Source organism: Larus michahellis, chromosome 7 (assembly GCF_964199755.1).
Source record: "Larus michahellis chromosome 7, bLarMic1.1, whole genome shotgun sequence".
NCBI classification, from domain to species: domain Eukaryota; kingdom Metazoa; phylum Chordata; class Aves; order Charadriiformes; family Laridae; genus Larus; species Larus michahellis.
The window spans coordinates 42,780,348-42,802,078 of NC_133902.1; the positions used below are offsets into that span (position 1 = coordinate 42,780,348).

The 21,731-nt window shown below is 61.7% G+C and overlaps 1 protein-coding gene across 2 annotated transcripts in view; it reads left to right on the forward strand.

Moving 5' to 3' along the window:
• Window positions 1-21,386, forward strand: part of NHEJ1 (non-homologous end joining factor 1) — a 45,119-nt gene extending 23,733 nt beyond the window's left edge. For both annotated transcript variants that reach the window (XM_074594506.1, XM_074594507.1), the window contains exons 6-8: window positions 20,066-20,183; window positions 20,433-20,536; window positions 20,823-21,386. In XM_074594506.1, coding sequence (XP_074450607.1) covers window positions 20,066-20,183; window positions 20,433-20,536; window positions 20,823-20,903 — 303 coding nt within the window. In that variant the 3' untranslated portion in view covers window positions 20,904-21,386. The remainder of the gene's footprint in view (window positions 1-20,065; window positions 20,184-20,432; window positions 20,537-20,822) is intronic.
• Window positions 21,387-21,731: the final 345 nt, after the last annotated feature.

Genomic DNA, 21,731 nt, shown 5'->3' on the forward strand with positions numbered 1-21,731 from the left:
TGTCACCCACAGCAGAGACCTTTGTGCATCTCCCCTCCCCAGCCTCCCGCTCTTTACTTCGGCAGCTCATCTTCAAGCTACCTCTGGTTCAGGGGTACTGCTGGCATGTCCCCAAAGCCAGGCGCCCCTCTCCCTGCCCTCAGCAAGGGTTCGTGCTGCTGGGGAGCCCTGGTGAGGTTTCCCCATCCCTGTGCAGGGGTCTGTCCCATGCTGTCCCATGGAGATGTTCCTCCATCCCGGAGGCTTTCCCTGGGCACAGGTCTCGGCAGAGCCACGCAGCATGGAGCCGGGGTGCCCTTCCCCTGGCTCCTGGTCGTGCCGGCCTGTCTGCGCGGCTCCCGGCGCTCCTGCCTCCCCTGCCTTTCACTTGTGTATTTTTACGGCTCGAAGGGAGCCGTCCTGCCCCAATTCCCTGCGTGCTCCTAATTTCATAGTTCTCTCCATATATCCATATATATCCATATAGCATTTGATACAGGTTTTATGGGCATTTCCATACGTTTTACAGACACAGCCATTACAGAGCCAGGTTTCACCCGAGAAACCTCAGGGGAGTGGAACACTGAATCGCCTTAGTCTTGGCCCCAGAACAAGGCTCTCTTCTCTCCCTTGCCGGGGCTGCCGCTATCAGCACTGCAGAGGGCTGGGGGACGGTGGGGGGCTGGTGGTGCCTGCCCCGACAGCCGGGATGCTGCCCACAGCTTTGTCCATCCTGCTCCTTGTGTCCCCGTCCTGCAAACCCCAGGGCTGTCGCTGCTGCCACTTGCTCCCTCCCCAGCTGGCTGCCACTGGCAGGGGGGCTGCTTTGAGCTGGGCTGCTCGGTGCAGCTCAGGACCACAATCTGTGTGGCCAGGTTGCCGGGATCTGGCCCATTCACCCGCCTGTTGGGCTGTGCACCTGGCTGGCTGCGGGGACTGGAAGCCCGCAGTGGTGGTGCAAAGGATGATGCCATCCTGGCTGGTGGGGCAGTGACACCGCTGCACAAGGCTCTGGAGCATCTCGGCTGCTGCGGTGCGTGCAGAGCATCTGAGCTCCAACAAGGTGGCCTCTGGCTGGCAGAGGGACAGAGTACAAATCCAGGTGCACTCATCTCTGAACAACTTTATCATGCTGCGGAGGCTGCTGGCACTGCAGCGATGCCCAGTGCTGCTCAGTGGTGGCTTGTGCTCCTGGCAGAGGGGAAGAAGCCTCAGATCGTATTTGAAAAGGCGCCAGGTGACACATGTCTTCATCGCCACTGACCCTGGAGCAGCCTGAAGTGCATATCTAGGGCATCCCCATGACAGCGTGCCCAGGTGCTGGGCTGCTGAGCACTGCCTGCAGGAGATGACGGACTGGGGCAAGTGGGTGCAGGGATGAGCACCCTCTGCCCAGTGCCACATGGCAGGGGCAAATGTAGCAGGACCTGGCCCTGCTTTGGGTTCCCAGTTCTCCCAGCCTCACTCCGCACCAATGCACTGAGGAAATTTCCACGCTGTGCGTGAATTCCCATTTGCAGGGGAAATGCCCGCTCCCACCCAGCGCTGCCTCCGGCCGATGCCACAGGGACCGCTCCTCGCTGCTTGACCATCCCCACCACAGCCGTGCCATCATCCAATCCAGCCCTGCGTGTGAGCAGCGCCCTGTCTTTGCTATTAATAGCAGCTCCCCTCTCCCCTTTTGAAGGCTGGTGGGAGCCCAGGGTACGCCCCACTCTGTTTTCTTGAACAGGTCCTGAAAGCAGGAACCATTTGTGGCTTCCCCGGCCGGCGCGTCTCTCCTTGGCCTCCAGCGTGTGCTATTTTCTGTGCTGTTTACTGTTCTTCTGTGGGCTGTCAGGTTTCCGCACTGGGGGAAGGCTTGTAAATGGTGGGGGGGGGGGGCAGTGAGTCCACATGGAGGGGCTACGGGAAGGGGGGGGATGGAAGAGCACAGACATGGCCTTTATCGCAGCCTAGGGGATGTGTGGCTCATAAATCCGACTCAGGCAGATAGGGGATAAATCATCCCAGCTCGGGCACTGGTGGTTACCCATGGTTAGAAATTAACTTTGTGTTGGATGGGTCCCAGGCTGTGGGATGGGAAGGGGAGGCTGCTCTGGGCAGTGTTCCTCCTGGCCAGCCGGCCCCGGAGCCAGGCTGCAGGCAGGCAAACGGGTGCCCGGTGGCCTGGTCCTGGCAGGCATGGCTGGCGGACACAATTAAAGCCAGAGCTGATGAAGCAAATGGCCTGGGGTGGGTACTGTGGATGAACCTGTGCTGCAGGCAATGATACCCCGGCACTCATGCCAACCGGGCTGGGCTCTGGCACTTTGATGACTGGCTGTAGCCACTGCACAAGCTGTCCTTGGGCTGCAGGCACGCTGGGCACTGGGGATGGGGAGCCAGGGTGCCAGGAAAGGTGGCAAAGTGTGTGTGGGGGGCAGGAGGATGGATGCGCACACAAGAGGACTGTCCTCTCCCCTCACAACTGAAAACCCAGGGCTTGGCAGAACCAGGACCCCCATCCTGGTGACATGGGGACACGCAGGTTGGGGCAATCCCTGACCCTGGCTCTGCGCCTTCAAGAGTGGGAGGAGGCAGTGAAGCCCACAGACCCCTGTTTCACTTCCCCTCTCCAGCTGCAGCATCCTTCTAGCCCTAATTCCCCTTTCTCCCATACCCAGCGCTCCCTGCACAGCTCCACGAGCATCCCCAAACTCTGCCCCAGGTAGGGCCAGGACTTCCCAGAGGCCTTTTAGGTGTGCGACTGCAGCAATCTCTTCTCCGTCTGCTCAGGCCAAGTGCCCACAGCAGGGACCATGCCACCCTTGGGGTCCCAGAGCACCCACCGAGGGGGCAGAAGGGGCAGGGCTAGTCGGGACACCCCTCCTGCAGTGGGTCTCCAGGCAGCTGGCTCAGCTCGCTCCTGGCCCGCTCTCTAATAGCTCCCCAGCTTTCCTTTCTAACGAGGCTCTAATTGGAAGCTGGTTGTGCTTCCCTTCCCCTCTTCTCAGAGCTCTCCAGTCCCAGTGCTGCAGGGCGATTAAGCTGAGGTTTTGGGTTTTTTTAATATGGCAGAATTATTTTGGAAGGGCCAGGATCGTTACATGACGGGCTTCTTGAAAAACCCCAGGCTTCGCCTTTCAGACGAGGCCTTTTCAAGTGGTTTTGCACAGTACACGTCTCTGGGCAGCGACCGTCTCGAACAGTTACTGTTAATTATAGATGCCTCTTTCCCGCTCGCCCATTACTCAAAGGATTTTTGTGTGTTTTAACAGTGTTTTACATCAGCCTGAATAAGACTCTATTCAGTATTTCCAAGAGCTGGAACTTGGGCATCCCCTGCTGTATGTGTTGTGCTCTCCTCCCTGCATCCCCGGGGCCGGGGACCGGGCAGCCGGTGGGGGCACAAGCCTTCCTGCCACCAGCCAGACGGTGCAGGCACTGCTCTTGGCACAGGAGTTGTGCCTGCTGCGTGTACACCCTCTTTGCACCCCTCTCCTGACCACTCACAGCCTTGGGTTTGCACGCCCAGCTCCTCGGGGCCATCTCCTAAATTCACCCTCCATCATCCCTCTTGCCAGCTGAGCCCACTGGTGCGTGCTCAGACGGACCCTGTGCCCACCGCGCTCTTTGGCCAAGGACTGAAGGGCAGTGAGAGCCCCGGGCATGCTGGCCTCACCCTGGTCTCCTCAGGATGCACAGGGTCCTCTTCTCTCCTTCTGAGCCCTGGGCTGGTACCTTCCCCTTGCAGTAACGTGGGGATGTCTGCCCTGCGCCATGCAGCGTGTAGCTGGAGTTGTTCCCCATGTCCTTTGTGCTGCATTTGTCAGCACTGATTTTATGCCTCCTCCATTACCTGCTTATTCAACAGCAACTTGTTGCACTCAGCAGTTTTTTCTGGCTGCCCTGAAGAGTTTTATATCATAGAAAAATGGTGTTGCCCCCTGTGCCCCCCCATTTGTACCCTCTGCCTGCAAAAGCCACCCTTTACTCCAGCTTGCCTCCGGCTCTTCACCCTAGGCGTAGGCTCTGAGAAGAGCCTGCCTCTTCTCCCACGACAGCCAAGCTGGTTTAGCTATCCTTGGGGAAACACCTTGCCCTAAGTATTTTCCCAGTCCCGCTGCATCCCCCGGTATGCTCAGCTGGGCATGCTGGCCCCTTCTGAGAGCTCTGGTGGGTTCAGGAGGGGTGACTTCCCACCACAGAGCAGTGGTCCCACCACAGAGATGGGAGTCTTTGCCTCCTTTCTGCCACCGGCTGATTTTTGCCCGCTTGGCTGCAGGCTTCTGGTTTTTCTGCAGGTCCTGAAACCTTCCCAGATGGAGGACTGAGTCCTGAGCTCTGGATCCCCCCCAAGAGGTGGGAACCCTCCGTGATGTGCTGGGTGCTCTGCACGGGGGGGGACAGACCCTGGGGCAGAGCGGCCTGCCCAAATGCTGGGCAGCTGGGGTTTGGGTGCCCCTGCCAGACAGCGAGGCTTTGGTCGGTGCAGAGGTTTGGAAGGGTTGGGAGATGAGGGACAACCTCAGGACCATTCTGCTGGATCAATTTCCCAAGCCCAAAGGGGACAAGAGCTTCCCCTGGGTGCTCCGGGGCTGTCCGTGAGCTGCTGGCTGCTCCCCTGAGAAACCACGAGCTGGGGGGCAATAATGGATCCAGCTCATCCTCATGCCCACCATCAGGCTGGAGTGGGGACTTTGGGGAGGGTGGGGGGCAGCCGGGGGGCACAGAGGCATTGTTTGAGAAGAGCCCCATTTGGGACTGGGGGGGGGGGGTGGGATGCACCTTGTTTGGGTACCTCCACAGCCCTCGTCTCCTCCAGCTCAGCCTATAGGGCACTGTGGTCAGGCCCATTTATAAAGCTGGTAAATATATCGGCAGAGTTTATGTCCCCTCCAAAGGTCAATATTTGTGCAGAGTTTAATTTTAACTTAACAAGCAGTTGTTTGCAGAGGCTGCCCTGTTTGTGTGTGTGTGTGTGTGTCCATGTGTGCGCTTCCCCATCGATCGATGCTGAGGGGGAGGCGTGCGAGCGGCTGGCGTGCGTGCACTGGCTCACCGGGGCGCAGAGGGGGTCGCCGCAGCTCCCCTCTCCCAGAGATGCTCCGGATGCAGGGGCAGCACTGTGAGGTCCAGGACAAGGACCAAGATCTGTGGCCGAGGCTATAAATGCAACCCACAGACCTCTCCGGGAGGTGACAGCGGGCAAAATGTGCCCCATGCGGCTTCGAACAGCAGCCGATGGGGACGGTGGCTTTCCCAGCCTGTTCTGACCGGTGCCCTGGGCTTGCTGTGGGCAGCTCTGCGGCCACGCAGCCCCCGGCCTTGTCCCTCCTGAACCCGTGTGGCTTTTGTGGCTCTCACCCGTGTTCTGGCAATGTGCGTCTCCGAGCTGAGCACATCGTTCGGGCTGGTTCCAGCATGAAGCACTGGCTTTGCGGAGGGCTCGGAGGGCTCAGCACCGGTCCCCATGCACAGCCACTCCGAAAACAACTGTGGGCTTTCTTCCAGGCCTCTTCCAGTATCACTACCCATGGGGTTTTATCCCCCCCGCCCTCCATCCTCCCACGCCACCGTGCAACGCAAACCTGCATCCCACACACACCTGCAACACCTCACCAAGGCTGGTGGCTCCTCTCTGAGAGGTCTAGAGCCGGACTGTCCCCATGCTGGCAGGGGACAGGGGAGTGACGCTGCCCCGGTCTGCACGCTGGCAACTGAGGCTTCTGTTTCCGCTACTCCCAAAGCTCTCCTAGCTGAAACCCCATGCTCTGCTTCACCCCGGGGCTGGCCACATGTCCCCATTGGGCTTGGGGACAGGCTGTGCATATCACCCACAACATCTCACCCCTTGAGACGGAGGCTGGGTCCTCTCCGGTACCCACGACGCATCCCAGTATCCCAGGGCGGGATGGGACAGTGGGTCAGGTCTGATACCCTCCTCTAGCCCACCTTGCTGAGGGCACAGAGTCTGTCCTCCGGGTGCATAGCAGCGGGCACAGATTTTTCCCAGTTTCCCACTCCAGGGATAGCAGCCTTCGGGCAGGAAGGAGGGGATGCAGCCATGGAGAGGCAGGAGCGCTGGGACGGAGCCCGCCATCCCCGCAGCGTGGCCGCCGGGGCTCCGTGTTTTGCAGCCCGCCTTGTGGGCGCTGAGGTTTGGTTTCCCTTCTCTCTCCTCTTTTCCTCTTCCTCGCCAGGCCCCGGGGCTGCCGGCTGACCTCAAAGGGAAAAGCGGGCTGCGAGGGACAGCGGCGGGGGACAGGCAGGGGTAAACACGGGGCTGGGGCCGGCCAGGCGGTGGGTGATGAAGGTGAAGTCATGCCGTGACGTCAGCCCTGCGGCTTTGGGGACAGCCGTGGTTAGGGCTGCCCGAGGAGGGGCGGCTGTTTTCCTGCAGCTCCGCCGCTCGGTCCCGGTGCCCGTCCAACTTATAAACTTTAATGGCCAGTTTAAAAGGTTCCTGCCATGGGCACCTTGTTACCAGTTTTAGGTTTTTAATTTGGAAACTTTCCCCTCTGTGGTCAGGGGAGGAAGGACTTGGGTCCGCTCGGGGCCAGTCATCAGGACACGCGGGTGCCAAAGAGACGGTCCAGAAGGGCTCTGTTCCCGTCACTGGTGTTGGGGCAGGGTCGGCCATGACAGCGCTGAGGAGGGCAGTGGGACGTGCGCCGTGCGTGGGGCAGATGGTCTGGAGGAGCCCCCCGGTCCCCACCTTGCCGCCCACATATTAGTGGAATAAATTTAGGTCCTCCTTGGTTGCTGGCTGGGGGAGCGCCAGCAGCCACCTGCTCCTGATCAGTGTGGTCCTACCCCCCGACCCTGGCGACCACCACGGCTCTGGGATATGCAGGAAGCATCCTCACCCCGCAGCCCTCGGGAGGCACCGGGAGCCCTGGCACCTCTATGCAGCGGGGTGAGGAGGCATGGGGCTACGGCCATGTTTGTCCCCCCAGGCACCCGGGTCCTCGTCCCAGCTGTCACGGTGTGACCTCTGGTGTTTGCCTGGCTCATCCCCCATCTGCCACCACCATGGCAGTGGTTGTCCTGCCCTGTGGGGCTGCAAGTGGTGGGTGTCTACTGCAGAGACCATCAGAGGGGTCTGCCTTGTCCCCTGCCCTGTGGTTACTGATCGCTGTGACCTCCCCAGCCACATCAGAGGGAGTGCTAGCATCCATTCCTATGGCTTGCTCTTGCCATGCTGCAGCCAGCAGAGCAGTGGTTAGGCACGGAGCCATGCCCACGTGTGCTGCTTGGCAGTAGAGGAGATGCGGGGCAGGTACCTCAGGAGATGCTGAGGGCATGGTACTGCTGCTCTTCCTCGCTGCCCACCTTCCCTGAAGCCCTCTGGCAGCCTCCACGAGGTGTGTGTTGGCAGAATCACGTTTCACCAGTGCAACCTCAGCTTTCCTTTACCTGCGGTGACTCAACAGGCCCTTGCAAATGCCCAGGAGGTGCTGGGTGCTGGGACAGAGGGACAAGGCCCGACACCCTCCCATGCAACAAGGAAACCAGCCTAGAAGCTTGAGGGAGCACCCCCACAGCCTTTCCACCCAGCCCTCCCGTGCAGCTGGAGAAAGCAAGGACACCTCCCCCCTAGCTGGGCTACAGCCACCTGGGGTTACTGATGGTGGGTCTACAAGGAGTCACCATGGCTTGGCTGGGTCTCTCCTTGTCTCCAGATCGATGTCGTGGGGCTTGTCTTTGTGTTCCTGCTATACGTGCTGGCTGTCTGAGGGTGCTGCATGCAGTGCCGGCTGATCTAGCGTTGCCATAAGCCCCTGTGGGAGAGCCCACCCTAGAGCATCTTAGCTATTAGGTGGGTCCGGGACCTTTTTTAGACCTCGGTGGGGCTTCAGGGAGCTGCACGGCAGACAGGAGGGCTGGCTTGGCAAAAGTCTGCACCCCAGGGGCTGAACTCCCCCAGGGTGGGCACCCGGAGCACTATAAATAGCGCATGGAGCCAGAGGAGCAGAGGAGTGGCCCTGGTTTACCAGTGCTTTCATACCATGGCTTTCAAGTGGTTCCCCTGCCTCTTCCCCATGAGCCAGTGGCACATCTGTGCTCAGCCTGGGCGCGGGGCTGGTCGGCGGGATGCCTCCGGGGCCGTGCCACGTGCTCTGCGGCCGCCGGAGCCGGTGCCGTTCGCCAGCCCCAGAGCAGCCCTGCCTTTGCCAGCCCTGTAATTGATTCCTGCTCTCCTGCACGGGTGGAGGCTGCAGATGTGCAGCCTGGTAGGAGGCAGCGGGCTGCGGGTACCAGCTCCGGGAGCCAGCCCAGGCAGGGCAAGGAGCAGCCCAGTCCTCGCCTTGGCTCTGATGTCTACTTTGAGAGCTGCTTTTTGAGTTTCCACACGTTGGGAGAGGTTCTCTCCCAGCCTTGGCTCCTGTTTTAGGTCTGCTGGAGGAGCTGGGGTGGTTGGGAAGCAAAGAAACAGCACCCCAGGTGTCACCGTTGTGTCTGCTGATGACGGGCTTGTGTTTTGAGATGATGGCAGCTGATGGCAGTGCAGAGGGGGGATGTAGAGGTCCCCCATTCCCCTGAGACTGTGGAAAGACCTGGCTGGGGAGGGAGAAGGTCCTCCTGCACAGAGCCCCAGCAGCTCTGGAAACTGGCCTCCCAGCCAGGCAGCAGCCCCACTGAAAGCTGGGATCTGGCAAGGGGGAGCAGGGGCAGGAGCGAAAACAATCCAGCTTACTGAACCCTCCGATGTCTTTGAGGCTGGCAAAGAGCAGGGCCATGGGGATGGCAGGGCTTTAAGTCATAGAGGAGGATCTTCTAGCCTGGGTCCATATGCGAGACAATATATTGGAGCGTGTTATTACGGATAAGGTTAAAGATAAACCGATTTTTAGACTGGAAGGTGATGGTGGTCCAGGAAAGAGTGACTGCAGACAGATGAGGTTTGACATGAGCATGGGGGAGCCACAAGCAGGTGCCCCGGGTACCTTGTTTTCCAGTGCTGCTGATGACAGGTAGCGCTGCATGGAAGAAAACGCCTAGAAAAATAGGGATGAAAATGGTGAGGCTTTTAAAAAACCCTGTATTTAGCCAAAGGGCATGTTTTTGCTGTCTGGAGATGGCAAGGGGTGGGTGAACCCTTAGGAACAAGGCAAGCCCAAATGGAGAGAGCGGCATGATGAGTGGGCAGGGGGCTGGAAAAAGCAACGGCTGCCAGAGGCGGGGGAGGTCTCTGCTCCACATCGCCCATGGGGAGAGCGGCGGGGCTCAGAGCATCATGTCCCTGGTGGGCTGGGATCCCTGCCCTTGAAAACCAGGAGCGACTTGGGCTGCAGCAGCCGAACCTAGCAGGGTTCACCCAGGCAGAGGGATGCAATGTGGGGCAGGGTCGGGGCCACGGCTCCCAGCTCCCCCAGGCCTTTGTGCCACCCCCAGCCATCACCGCAGGGATCCCATCCCTCTCTCCAAGGGCTGAGAGGCCGAAGGTGCCCTGACAGAGTGTTTTATTAGCAGCAGGTGCCTGAAATCGAACCCGTGGCCCAGCAATCCCTCCCCTCACCTGGAGATGAACCCGGCTTGGGGGGGACGGCTGCACAGGGTCAGCCCCCGCCGGTGCCGGCATTACCCCTGTCGCAACCAGAGCGGCTCCCCGGCAGCCCGACGGGCTGGTCCTGCCCTGGGCGACAGGCGCGTAATGCCTGATTTCACAGCACCGGCATGCTCCCTTTGCTCGTGGCAATGATCTGTCCTGCCCCGGCCAGCTCCAGCCCCTGGCCAGTCCCTGACCTGCAGCTCTGTCAGCTGGGATTAGGCACAAGATTTAGGCTAAGACCTCTTTGCTCCTGGCTGATAGAGAGGGGAAATCCCGTTCCATCATCTCTGGAGATGGAGCTCCTGCCCTCCAGCTTATGCGCAGCAGCTTCCAAACCTGCCTCCAGAGATGGGTCAGGAGCATCTCAGCTCTGTGTCCAGCACTGGGGCCTTGCAAATGCCACGGCAGTGCCATGGCTGGGAGCAAACCCCATGCGGAAGAAGAAGAAAGCAGAGACTCCCCCATCTCTCCAGCTCTAAGGTGGTCCGTGAGATGGGCATAGGTGCCTGGGCCATCTGCAACAAACCAAGGGGATGCTCCTAAGGGAGGGAGCTGAGGAACAGGAGTGGTGTATGCAGAAAGGCTCCCCGCTTTGTCACCTGCAGCCCCCCCTCCCAGAGGCAAGTACCAACCCTGGACTTGCAGGAGCGCTGTATCTGAGCCTCCCTATGGCATGGTGCTGTGCCCGGGCTGGGGATACTCATCACCTCCTCACGGGCTGCACAGCCCCAGCCAGCCCTCCGTGTCCCTGCAAGCCTGTCCTCTCCCAGAGTGTCTCTTCCTGCTCGTCTCCCCGGACCCCAGCTTTGTTGGTTGAGCTCATTTAGCTTTGACAAAGTTTATAGCACACTGGAATGCAGAATTGCTGCTGGCCTCTCTCCAGCCTAAACATCCCCACCCCGTGGAGCGACAGGAGCTGATAAGGGTGAGTGCCGCAGCGGGCAGGTATCTCGTGCCCAGCCCGCGACCTCACGGCCACACAACCTTGAAGGCTGTCATTTGTCTCACGCGCGCGCGTGTATATGTGTGTATGTGTGTGTGTGTGTGTGCAAGCTGTCTCCCATCCCCAAGAAATGTTCTCAGCGTCTCTGGTTTTCTCTCTGGGCCAAACCCACATGCACGTTGCCCGAGACCAACTCCGAACAGACTCCTTTGATGAGCAGGGCTTAAATATATATTTGGCATTCCAGCGGCAGCGTGCCGAGCGTGGCCGAGGGTGTGAAAGTGTTTGCTTGACAAACTCCGGGGGCTCTCGCCTCTGTGCTGGCCCTGGGGACTCGCAGGAGAGAAATGTCAAGGAATTTTTCACCTCTCTGTTTTGTTTTGTGTTTTTATTTTGTTTTCCTTCTGAGAGGGCATTTTTAGCTCTGGTGAAAAGTGCCTGATTGACAGTCCCAGAGACTGAGTCCCCTCTCTTCGCTGGGACAGGGACAGAGGGAGTAAACGTCCCACTCCATTCCCAGGGGGAAAAGGGAACAGCCCTGCAAGCCTTGTGGCAGCTCCCATCTCCTCTCTGCTGACCCTGTCCCCTCTGTGAGCCCCGCGCTGTCATGGATGTATTTGGGTACCAGCAGGATGGAGATGCCCCACATCCTAGATGTCCCAGGCCGTGGTCTGCTCAGAGACAGCCCTTTTCCGAAGAGTCTCTGTCTGCTGAGGGTGGGGGGGGGATGTCTCAGTTGCAGGGTACTTCGTCACCACTAAGCTGGCCCCAGAGAGCTCTCTGCCCCAGCACCATGCCATGAAGACACCCATGATTTCCCAGCCGGTGTCCCCATGTGCCGCAGCACCAGTCTGGGGTACGCTCTGGTCCCCAGGCACTTTTGGGGGTGTGGAGAGATCTTGTCACCTTGCGCCTGCGTGGGGAGAGGTGGAGCGAGTGGAGCAGGAGAGTGTCTCCATGGGCAAGTTGCAGGTGGATGGGCTGGATGCTTCCAGCCTCCTGAAATGGTGCACGGGAGGCGCTGGGGACGTGAAGTTAAAACCACCCTGATCTTCACTTGCCACTCGGCTCCTTCTGGGCTGCAGCTGGCAATGGGGCAGGGGGAGCAGCTCCATCACCAATTCCCATGCGATGCGGGACGCATGGTGCGTCTGGGACGTGCAGGGCAGAGTGGGGTGCAGAGCTGGGCCTCTGGCCTTGGATGGGAGCCCAGCGGTGTCTCCTGCGTGGGGAGGGAGGCAGAGTCTCCCCATTGCTCCAGCCGCTGCGTCCTGCGCCTGTGGGAAATGGGGAGGGGGGGCCCTGGGCAGCAGATTCAGTTTCAGACCCCATGTCTGCAGTGCCTGGAGCGGGGCGAGATCCTGGCTGGCTCCTGGGGAGGGGGCTGGCGGGGGGGGGCTGCATCTGTGTGTTCCCAGCTGTCCCCAGCGTAATCCCTCACGAAAGAAAATCCCCTGCCCTGCTGCATCCCCGTTGTCTGGTGGCAGGACCGCCTGGCCCTAAATCACCTGCGGCTCCCAGCCTGATGGATCACCATGGAAATGGGGATGCTGCTCCCCAGGACAGCAGACAGAGAGAGTCTGGGCTCTGCGTGGCAGGGGTCCGGACTCTGGAGGCTCCAGAGCAAGGATTAGGATGCTGTGAGTCTACTGGGCAAGGCTTGGTGCCCTGGGGACTGCAGGGCAGGGATTGGTACCGAGGGGTACCAGTTTGTGGGCAGGGACCTGCTGTGAACTATAGATGCTGAGAAAGGGATACAGGGGACTGCGGAGCAGGGTTGGGGAGCCTGGAGGGGCTGTCCCCGGGGCAAGGGCAAGCTTGGCTTGGGCTCCCGGAGGTTTCCTTCCCGGACCACTGAAGAATCGCTGGCTTGTCTGGCAGAGCACGGACCTGTGGATTTCCTGGGCAGCGAGTCCCTTTCATGTGGCCGCTCGCAAACTCTCATGACATCACCGGGGGCTGCTCCTCCCGGAGACAAACCCAGTGCTTTTTAGGGGTTTGCCATTCCCCCCCCCCGCCCCAGCCTGTGTGTTTTGGCCAGGGGGGACCCGGGGAACCGCATCCAAGAGCTGCTGCTCTGGCAGGGAGACGGCACGCAGGGCTGGTGGGCAGGGGGAGGGCAGCGCGTCCCCCCCCGCCCCCGTACTGAATAAACATGGGCTGGCCGGGGCTGGAGGGGGCTTTTCCAGGCTGGACCACACCCCGGGGGGCTATTTTTTGCCATGAATGAAGGGGCTGTGTGCTCGCAGGGCAGCCTGGCCTCTTGCCGCTGCTGCTGCACACAGAGAGCTCGCCTGACACTCAATCCTGCTGCCTGGCCGGGGACCAACATCTGCACCGAGCAGCTGGGTACTGCCCGGGGACACCTGGGCACCCGGCACAGCTGGGCACTGCTTCCAGGACACCTGGGCACTGGCACATCTGGGCATTGCCTGGGGAACACTCGGGCACCCGGCACAGCTGGGCGCTGCTTCCAGGACACCTGGGCACTGGCACATCTGGCCACTGTCCAGGGACACCTGGGCACTGGCACATCTGGGCACTGCCTGAGGGACACTCGGGCACCCGGCACAGCTGGGCACTGCCTGTGGGACGCTGACAGGCTGCTGGGGCTGAGAAACACGGGCTGTCGCAGAGCAAGGGGAGGTGACAGTGACTCAGTGACTGTGCCAGCGGTGGTGGCACGGCCGCTGGGGCATGTCGGACCCAGCCCTGCTGGGGCCATGTGCCTGGGGAGCCGCCTGAGCCAGTGCGGGGGCGAGCCCTGCTGCCCCCCTGCCCCACGCAGCAATGCTTCCTGCTGCAGTTGCGGGTGACAATGGGGCAGCGTCCCCAGGGACTGCCCCTCCGGCTGCACCTGCGCTTGGGAGGGACTGCAAAGCTGCCGGGGTGGAGCGGCCACTGCCTCCCGCGCAGCCCAGTCCTGAACGCACCCAAATTCCCCCCAAAGCCCCTAATCCCACCTGGCTCAGCCCCAGCTTCCGCTCCAGGCCCTGTTAGCTCAGCTAATCCCTTGTGCACCGGGTTTAGGGACACGCAGGGTGCAGCATCCCCGCGGGTCCCTCCCCGTCACCCCCAGCTTTCACTTCTCAAGGGGTCTGTGGGCTGCTGTGCCAGTCCCCAGCCCTGACCCACGCTTCTGCTGCCCCCGCTAGCCCCGCTGCCCCACAGGTCCCAGGGGAGCTGCAGTGTTTGTGCCCATGAATGGGTGGCCTGCCCTCTCCGGGTGGAGCCGGGGTGCTGGATCCCACCCCTCGCTCTTCCTTATCGCCACACAGCATCCTTGTGATTCACCAGGTGTGGCTCCCTTTCCGTCACCCCACTTTGCAGGAAGTTTCCCGGCCAGCCCCCCGCAAGCCCTGCGCAATAATAACAAGCCGGGATGAGCTGGCCGGCCTTCCTGAGCAACCCTACAATAACAAACCAGCCCGATGTGTCCAGCTTTCCTGGACAGACAATAATAAACCCACATGAGCTGGCACACTTTGCGGAGGAACCCTACAATAATACGCCTGGGTGATGTGTCCATATTCACCAAGCCACCCTACAATAACAAGGCAGTGTGAGCCACCCAACTTCCTTGTGGAGGAGAGGGGTCCCTGAGCTGTCCCCCTGGGCCAGGAGGGACCCTGGCCACCAGGTCTCCATGTCTTCTGCTCCTGGGCGTGCCCAGGCCCTCCACTGCCTGCACTGGCCCCTGGAGAAGGCACCCCATGTCGGTGGTGGGCCAGGTTGGCAGAGATGATGCCTGTAGGTGCCATCAGCGTGTGGCTCTGCCTTCCTGGAAGCCAGCAGCAAGTCCTCACAAGTCTTGGCGTGCTGGGACCTGCTGCTCTTCAGGACATCCTCCTTTCCCAGCTCCGTTGCCAAACTGGCACCCAATGTCAGCTGCCCCAGAGGCTCTCCTGCTGTTGCCCTGCAGGCTGCTGGATGGGAGGACAAGTGCCCATGGTCAGGCTGGAGCTGGGGGTGCCACCAGCAGCCGCCCCCAGCCCCTGGGCAGCCATGCCCACCTTCTTGCAGGGTAGCCCAGGTGGGGAAGGAAGGCTGGTGCCTGTAGCAAGGGCTGCTCTGCAGGGCCCCACTCTTTTTCAGGGAGTTTGTTGGCACTCGGGCAGCAGGATGTCTTGGATGCCTGCAGTCCTGCTGGGCAGCGCGGTGGGATGGCCTCTCTCCAAGTGTGATGGGGTAGGGGCTGTGCCCACTGGGGTCTGGAGCCCCTCGCCCCCTACCAGCCCTCTGCCAAGCCTCAGGCTGTTCCCGGTGGGCTGGTCCTCCTGCGTCTGGGAAGGAGGTGCTGCAGCCTCCTGTCCTACCTCTGCTCTGCTGCTGTCCCTCCTTTCCCTGGGATTTATCCCTGAGAGCTAGAAGCAGCAGTGTGTGGGCAGAGCAGGGGCAGGATCCCCCTCCCCCTCCCCAGCATCCCCGCATCCACCCCAGCACAGCGGTGGCACAATGCAGAGCCCCCGCTGCCACCGCTCCCCTCCGCTCTGTGTCTGCGAGAAAAGCGGTAACCCAAGCCGCGAAAACAGCACAAGGAGAAAAGAAAAGGGTATTGAGCGGCCGGGCTGCTGCGGTCGCCGGCCAGCATAGACTGCTGGTTGTTAAGCGTGCGCCTCGCTTGCAAAGGCTGCCTTGATGAAGTGTGAGACAGCACTTACGGAGGGACGCGGGCAGGCATTCTCGCTCCATCTTCCGCTCACAGTGCTGCTCTTTATGCGCCTGACATTTGCTCGCTGGAAAGGCCCCGAAAGTCAGGGGGAAAGGAAAACATTGCCCGCAGCGGGGCCGGAGCGGCGCTGGGAGGAGTGCCGGGCCGTGCTGGGCCGGGCTGGGTCGGGCTGGGATGCTCGTCCGTCCTGGCCTCACCGCCCCACTCTTCCCCGGGGTGACCCCTTCACCTCTCGGCAGCTCTCCGGTTGCCTTCCCCTGCCGGCACTGCCGCTTCCTGCCAGGTGTGCTCAGCCTGGCTCCCTGCCTGGGAAGCCCTGGCCATCCTGCCCCTGCCTGCTCCACAGGCGGGCTGGCAGCACCGCCAGCCGTCCTACCTGCTGCGGCTGCGTGTCCCCAGGGGCGTGCGTGGTAGAGGGTGATGGGGACAGGTCCCTTAGTTGTCCCCTGCTGGGGTACATAGTGGCCCAAGCACTGCTGCAAGCTGGGGGGAGCATGTGCAAGCAGTTCCAAGGGCTGGAGGAGCTGGGAAAGGGCATCGGCGTTCAGTGTGGGGCACCTCGGGGCGCTTTGGGGCAGCTTGGGGTGCTTTGGGGCAGCTCTGCCCCAAGGGAGAGGGTCACTGCTCCATGAAGTCAGGCTGGTGTGTCCTGCTCCATCCCAGGAGGATGATCTGCCCCTCTGCCTTCCCTTGACCCTATCCAGAAGGGAGCAGTTCAGCCCCCTTCATTTCTGTCCTCCTGCAGGTAGATCCTGGCGGGATCCCTTGGTCCAATGCTGTTGGCAGAGCTTGCTTGAGCGGGTAGCCCAGATGGATGCTCATCTACCTGGATCCCGGGGTGGATCCCTCCCCATCCTGACCAATGCTAGCACGACCACGGGCAGAGATGCCCAGCGCGCATCCAGCCCCGTTCCCAGGAGGAAGCACAAAGCTTGCGGCAGGGAAAAGAGCCGAGGGCAGCCTAGCCACAAGGCACGGGAACGCCCCAGCCATGGAGCCCTTCCCTTGCCCGCCGTGGGCTGCCACAGCATCGCCAGGCTTCACCAGCACGGTGGCAGCCATGGCCATCACCGGAGAGTTGGTGCACCGTTCCCAGGCCACCGTTCCACCACGCCGCTTCCGCGGAGCCTGCTGGCAGGGGGAGCCTGGGGAAGCCATGCCCCCCCCGGCCCACGCCCCTTGGCTCCCGGCCCCGGCAGGAATTATTAAGTGTGCCCCTGTGGAGCATGTGCTGAGGCTGGCCACGGGAATGTGGGCAGATCTGACATACAAGCCACAGCAGCCAGGCTGTAATTTCCAAACAGGCCCTGTTCGCTCTGTTTTCCAGTTAAAAATATATTAAAAAATAGGAATGTGGGGTTTGTAGCGAAGAATGTTGGTAACCACTTCGAACGTCTGGTGTGATAATGAAAGGGTCAGTCCCCAGCTTTGAGCACGACCGATTTAGACTCTGGTGCTTGGCACCAGTGCGGGGGCCCAGCACGGTCCAGCCTGCCTGCAACCCACCCCCCTACCGGGCCAGGGGAAGGTGATGCTTCTGCATCGGTGGCACGGTGCCAGGCTGGGTGATGTGCCCCTCCTGCTCATGCTATCAAGAGGACATTCAAATCGCCATCTCTTATGGCCTCTTGAGGAGGGAGTCTGGGTAGGGGTGGGTGAAGGCAGGATGCCTGGGAGATGGATGCAGTACCATGCTCACCACTGGCCCTGCCGCCACAGTGGGGTACAGCCCCTAGCTGAGCCCCCCAGCATGGGGGGCACCGAGCGAGGCTGCAGTCCAGCTCCCCCACCGCTGCGGGGCTGCCGGCGAACACGGCTTGCTCCCAGCGCGAGGTCAGGCGCCTGCCCCCCTTCACTGGGCAGCCCCCCCGGCTGGGCTAATCGCAGTTCAGGGTGTGCTGCAGAGCCTCCCGTCCCACTGCCGCAGCCTTGAGTCGCTCCTGATACCGTGGCATCCCACTTGGCCTTGTGGCCAGGTAGTCATAACATGCTGGGCGAGCTGTGCCAGCTCCCCGGGCATCGCTCCCCGGTGCCCAGCAAGCCGCGTGGGGCAACCCGGCCGGCACTCCCCCGGGTGCCAACTCTCTGCTCATGCCGCTCCCCAGACCTCTGGCATCATTGTTTATCCCAGAGAGGGATAATCAGAGAAAAACAAGTCACCGGAGGCCAGAGCTGACGTCGTAGTGGGGACAAGAAGCTGGCTGCAGCAGGGTTCAGCTTGGGGATGTGCTGGGGCAGTGGGGCAAGGAAGTAGGGGAAGGATGCCCGTAGCCAGGGCTTGTCCCCTACCCAGCCCCTTCTGGGGACACCTCCTTGTCCCTCTCAGCCTCCGGGGCCATCAGGTGGCCGGTGGCTGGCACAGCACGCTCCGCTCCCTGCTGAGTCACGGCTCTGCAGGGAAACGCTTCCAGCTCTGGTTATAAACCCATTTCCCTCCGGGGCTGTGAAGCGCGGCCCTCCCATCCCGGCGCAGGCCAGCTCCGACGGCCCCATGGCTCCGAGCCCGCGGGCTCGAGCCTCCGGGAAGGGCAGTGGCAGGAGGTGGCCAGTGACTCCCAAATTCCACCCCAGGCTTGCAGGAGCTGGGTCCTTCCCGGAGGCATGGGCAGTGGGTACCCTGCACGTGCAGACCCCTGTACCACTCCAGATGTCCATCCCTCCCTGGGGGCTGTCAGTACCGGACACCCTTCTCCCAGTGCCTCCCCAGTGTACCACTCCAGCGGGTGCCTGTGTGCAGGTCTTGGGGACACCGGGTGGTTACAAGCACGGTGGACGCTCCGTGGCATTGCCCCATCCCCAGGGACACCACAGGGACACTATGCTGGCTCCGTGCAGCTGGGGCTGAGCACCAAGAGAGCAGCTGCCCTGCCCGGATCCTCACTTGGATGTTGGGAAGAGCAGAAGCCCTGGGGCTTGGGGCATGTCCCAGGTGCCGTCCTACACTGCAGCCTGTGTCCTGTCTGGGTTGGCGCAGAGAGGGGTGGGCAGTACCCTACGCCTGGGGCCACAGCCTGCCCCATCACCCTGGCACTCCCCAGGGACCCCTTGGTGGCAGGGAGAGGGGGGTGGGCAGCAGGGTAGTGGCACCCAGGGCTGGGTGGCTCTGCAGGGACTCTCCTGCCCTCCTGGGGCATTGACCCACGCAGTGCTATCTGGTACACTTTGCTCACTCCACGACTGTTCCCGGCTTTCCTGCGAGCTGCTGTTTGCTTTTCTCTGAATTATGACTCCAGCTTGTGCCTTTGATCTAGGCTGTGTCGGCCACTCGTTGCCAGCCCCTCTCCTGCCTTTGAAGTGCAGTCGCCTTCCTGGCCTCAGATGCTGCTTTTGCAACCTCAAGCCCCATGGCCAGTGGCTGAGGCATCCAGGGCACGAGCATCCCTAGTGTGTCCGAGGTCTTCAGCATCCCTCCTTCTCCCTGGGACCTTGTGATGGGCCAGTGTAAGCCCAGGGCTCAGAGGACGGGCAAGGAGGCATTGGGAGGTGTGTTTGCCCAGTGACAAGCAATCCCAGGGATGCTTGCTGGGCACTGGGACCAGAGCATCGCTCCCTCCTGTGGCAGTGGGCAGGGACACAGGAGGTCCTGCACAGAAGCTGGCCAAAAAGCAGACCCCCAGTGGCATGTGTGTCCTACAGCTAAAGGGCCTTTCATGCCCACAACTCCAGCAGGAGGGATGAGACCTTTGGGAAGATGCCTTTCTGGTTACCAGCCAACGCATCCTGGCATCAGCCCTGCACTCCCGCCCTGTCTGGCGGGGAGCAGCAAGGGGGGCTCAGCCTGCCCTTTCTGCCACTGGGAAGCCGGGGCCAGGCTTTGGACTTTGGCCTTGAGTGGGTCTGAGCGTCCCCCATCCCCTCCCCGCTCCCCTGGCCCAGAGAGGATCCGGCCTTATCTGTTACACTTTGTTCTGCTGTCTGGGTGTGGAGCGGCACAGAGATTAGTGCGCAGACCTTTGATACATACACACACACACACACACACAGACACACACACAGCCATGCACGCACCCGGAGCCATGATCATCCACACATGGCTGCACGCAAGCCCCCGTGCACACACAGATGCTCACGCTCACCTGCACATGCGCACCCACACTGTGTCCTGCACGTCCCCATGCAGCCACCCCCTCCAGGGCACACACGCCTTTCCCCATCTCTGTACGTGTTTGTTTTCTGGCCGTGCGCTCCATGAGGTTCCCAGTGGAGCATGGCGCTTGCCCAGCTTGCCAGCCCCCTCGTTGTGACAGCCACGGTCCCCCATGCACATCGGCATGGCCCAGAGGATGAGGGTGGCATCCCACAGCCCTATCAGGGGGTGCAGGCAGGAGGATGGGGGGCTTCCCTGCATCAAGCCTGCATGGAGGGAAAATGTGTGCAGGGAGGCGGGAGTCACTCTGGCAGACTGGGAGCAAACTTGGGCATCCCTCGTCTTGCCACCACGTTGCCCCCACTTGCCATAGGGCCACCGGGGATGGTGTGTCCTGCCCGCATAGGCATCGCTGGAGGCAGTTATAGCAGGCAGAGGTTCCCTGTCCTCACCTCGTGCCGAGGTCCTGCCCCTGCCCAAGGCTCGCTGTCCTTATCGGCCAGCCACGGCTCCTGCCAGGGAAGCCACAGCCCTTCCCATGCGATCTTATCTCCGGTGTTTCATGAATGACTCGCAAGCCTCCGCGGTCTGAATGGGAAGGCAGCCCACTGGCTGGAGCAGGTGTGTGTGTTTGTGTCTGTGTGTGTCTGTGTCTCTGTGTGCTTGTGTCTGTGTGTCTGTGCATGCACGGCTGGGGAGCAGAGGGATGCATGGCCCCTTCTCCGCTGCCCGGCACCCTCTGCAGCACCGTGGCAGGGTGTCCTGGCAGGAACCACGTCCTGGCAGGTGATGGCCTGGCAGGGTGACGGCCTGGCAGGGTGACGGTGTCCCTGCTCTCTCCCACAGAACCTGCCCGAGATCTGTGGTGCGGGAGAGGGGCAGGTGTTCGCCTCCACTCTGCAGCAGCTCTACACGGCGGTGACGCAGCAGGAGGCCAAGCAGGCTCGGAAACGGCAGCGCTCGGGTGAGGAGCTCCCTGGCTGTGATATGGGGAGAGCCCGAAGCACCCAGCCTCCCTGCGGCTGAGCTCCCATCCTGGGGAGAAGGGGAGTGGGGCCCTGGGTGCAGCTCACCCCATGCCACAGTCTCCCCCTTTGCTTTCCCCCCATGGGCTGAGCTCCCCCACCCAGGCGCTGTTCCTGGTGTGGGTTTGGGCAATGCCCCACGGTCCCTCATCTCAATCCCGAATGGCATCTCTTTCTGCTGGTACCAGAGAACGCTGAGGACCCGGCGCCTGCTGCAGAAACAGCAGGGCACCCCCATCCACCGCCTCCATCCCAGGAGGATGAAGCAGTGTCTTCCAGTGAGGGCACCACGGTGAGTGCAGCTTTAGGTACAGCTTCTCCGTACCAACGGCAGGATGGGGCCTGCACCTCCCTTCCCTCTTCACATCCCAACCCTGTACCCACCCAGGATGCACTGGGGGTCTCAACTCAGTTCCTAGCCCATCCTCCCCGGATGGGGAGAGTGTGGGTCCATTGCACACGTGTGTGTGGCTTGCACATCCCCACGGGGGTGGAGGGGTGTCACTGCTTGCACATGTGCACCCATCTTGTGCAAGCCCCCCGGGGGGGGACTGACGCTGCCTCCGCTTTGATTCCAGCCGGCCTCTTCCCCAGCTCAGAAGCCCCGGCTGCCAGTGGCCAAGGCCAAGCCAAAGAAGGCGAAGGGACTCTTCAGCTGAAAGGTCACTGCCCCCCACCCCGAGGTTCGCTGTTCCCCCCAGCATCCGAGAGAGACAGTGCAGAGCACCCATGTGTTCTTTGCCTCCCTGCCTGCATCTGCCGGTGGACCCTGGCCTGGGGCATGGTACCCTCCCGAGGTGTCTGCAGCCAGGATGATGGGGCATCTCCTCTCTTCAGCCGTGTCTCAGGAACCTCTTTTCTGCCTCTTCCCTGGTGTAGAACTTGCCCAGGCTGCCCCGTGATGGAGCCAGCGCTGGGACCCCGGGGGGAGTGGGAGGGATGCTGGCGGGTGGGTGTGGGACAGCAGGGACCCCAGCAGGGCCGTGGGAGGGATGCTGGCAGGTGGGTGTGGGACAGCAGGGACCCCAGCAGGGCCGTGGGAGGGATGCTGGTGAGTGGGTGTGGGACAGCAGGGACCCCAGCAGGGCCGTGGGGTTTTGCTGGTCTCATGTGGGTTTGAAATAAAGGGCTGTGTCTGGATGAGATTCCTCTCCTCCTGCTCTGTCCCCCCTGGGCCCACAGACTCCAGGCAGGGGTGCAGCACCCAGTGCTGCTGGGTCCCCCTCTGGCTGGTCCCGTTGTCTTGCAGCGGCTCGGGATGGTGAGGAGGTGACAGCAGATGGGGCAGGACGGCAGCTCCCAGCCCATGCTGTGCCTCACCCTGAGCAGCAGCGTGTGGGGTGGGGTGTGCATGATGGGACCCCCAGATCCTGAGGGCGCAACACGCTGAAGGGCTTGGAGCCCACACTCTCCTTGTCCCATGCCAGGGACACACAATGTGCTGGTGCCTGGAGCCAGGTGAAGCCCTTGTAGCAGTGGGTTGGCAA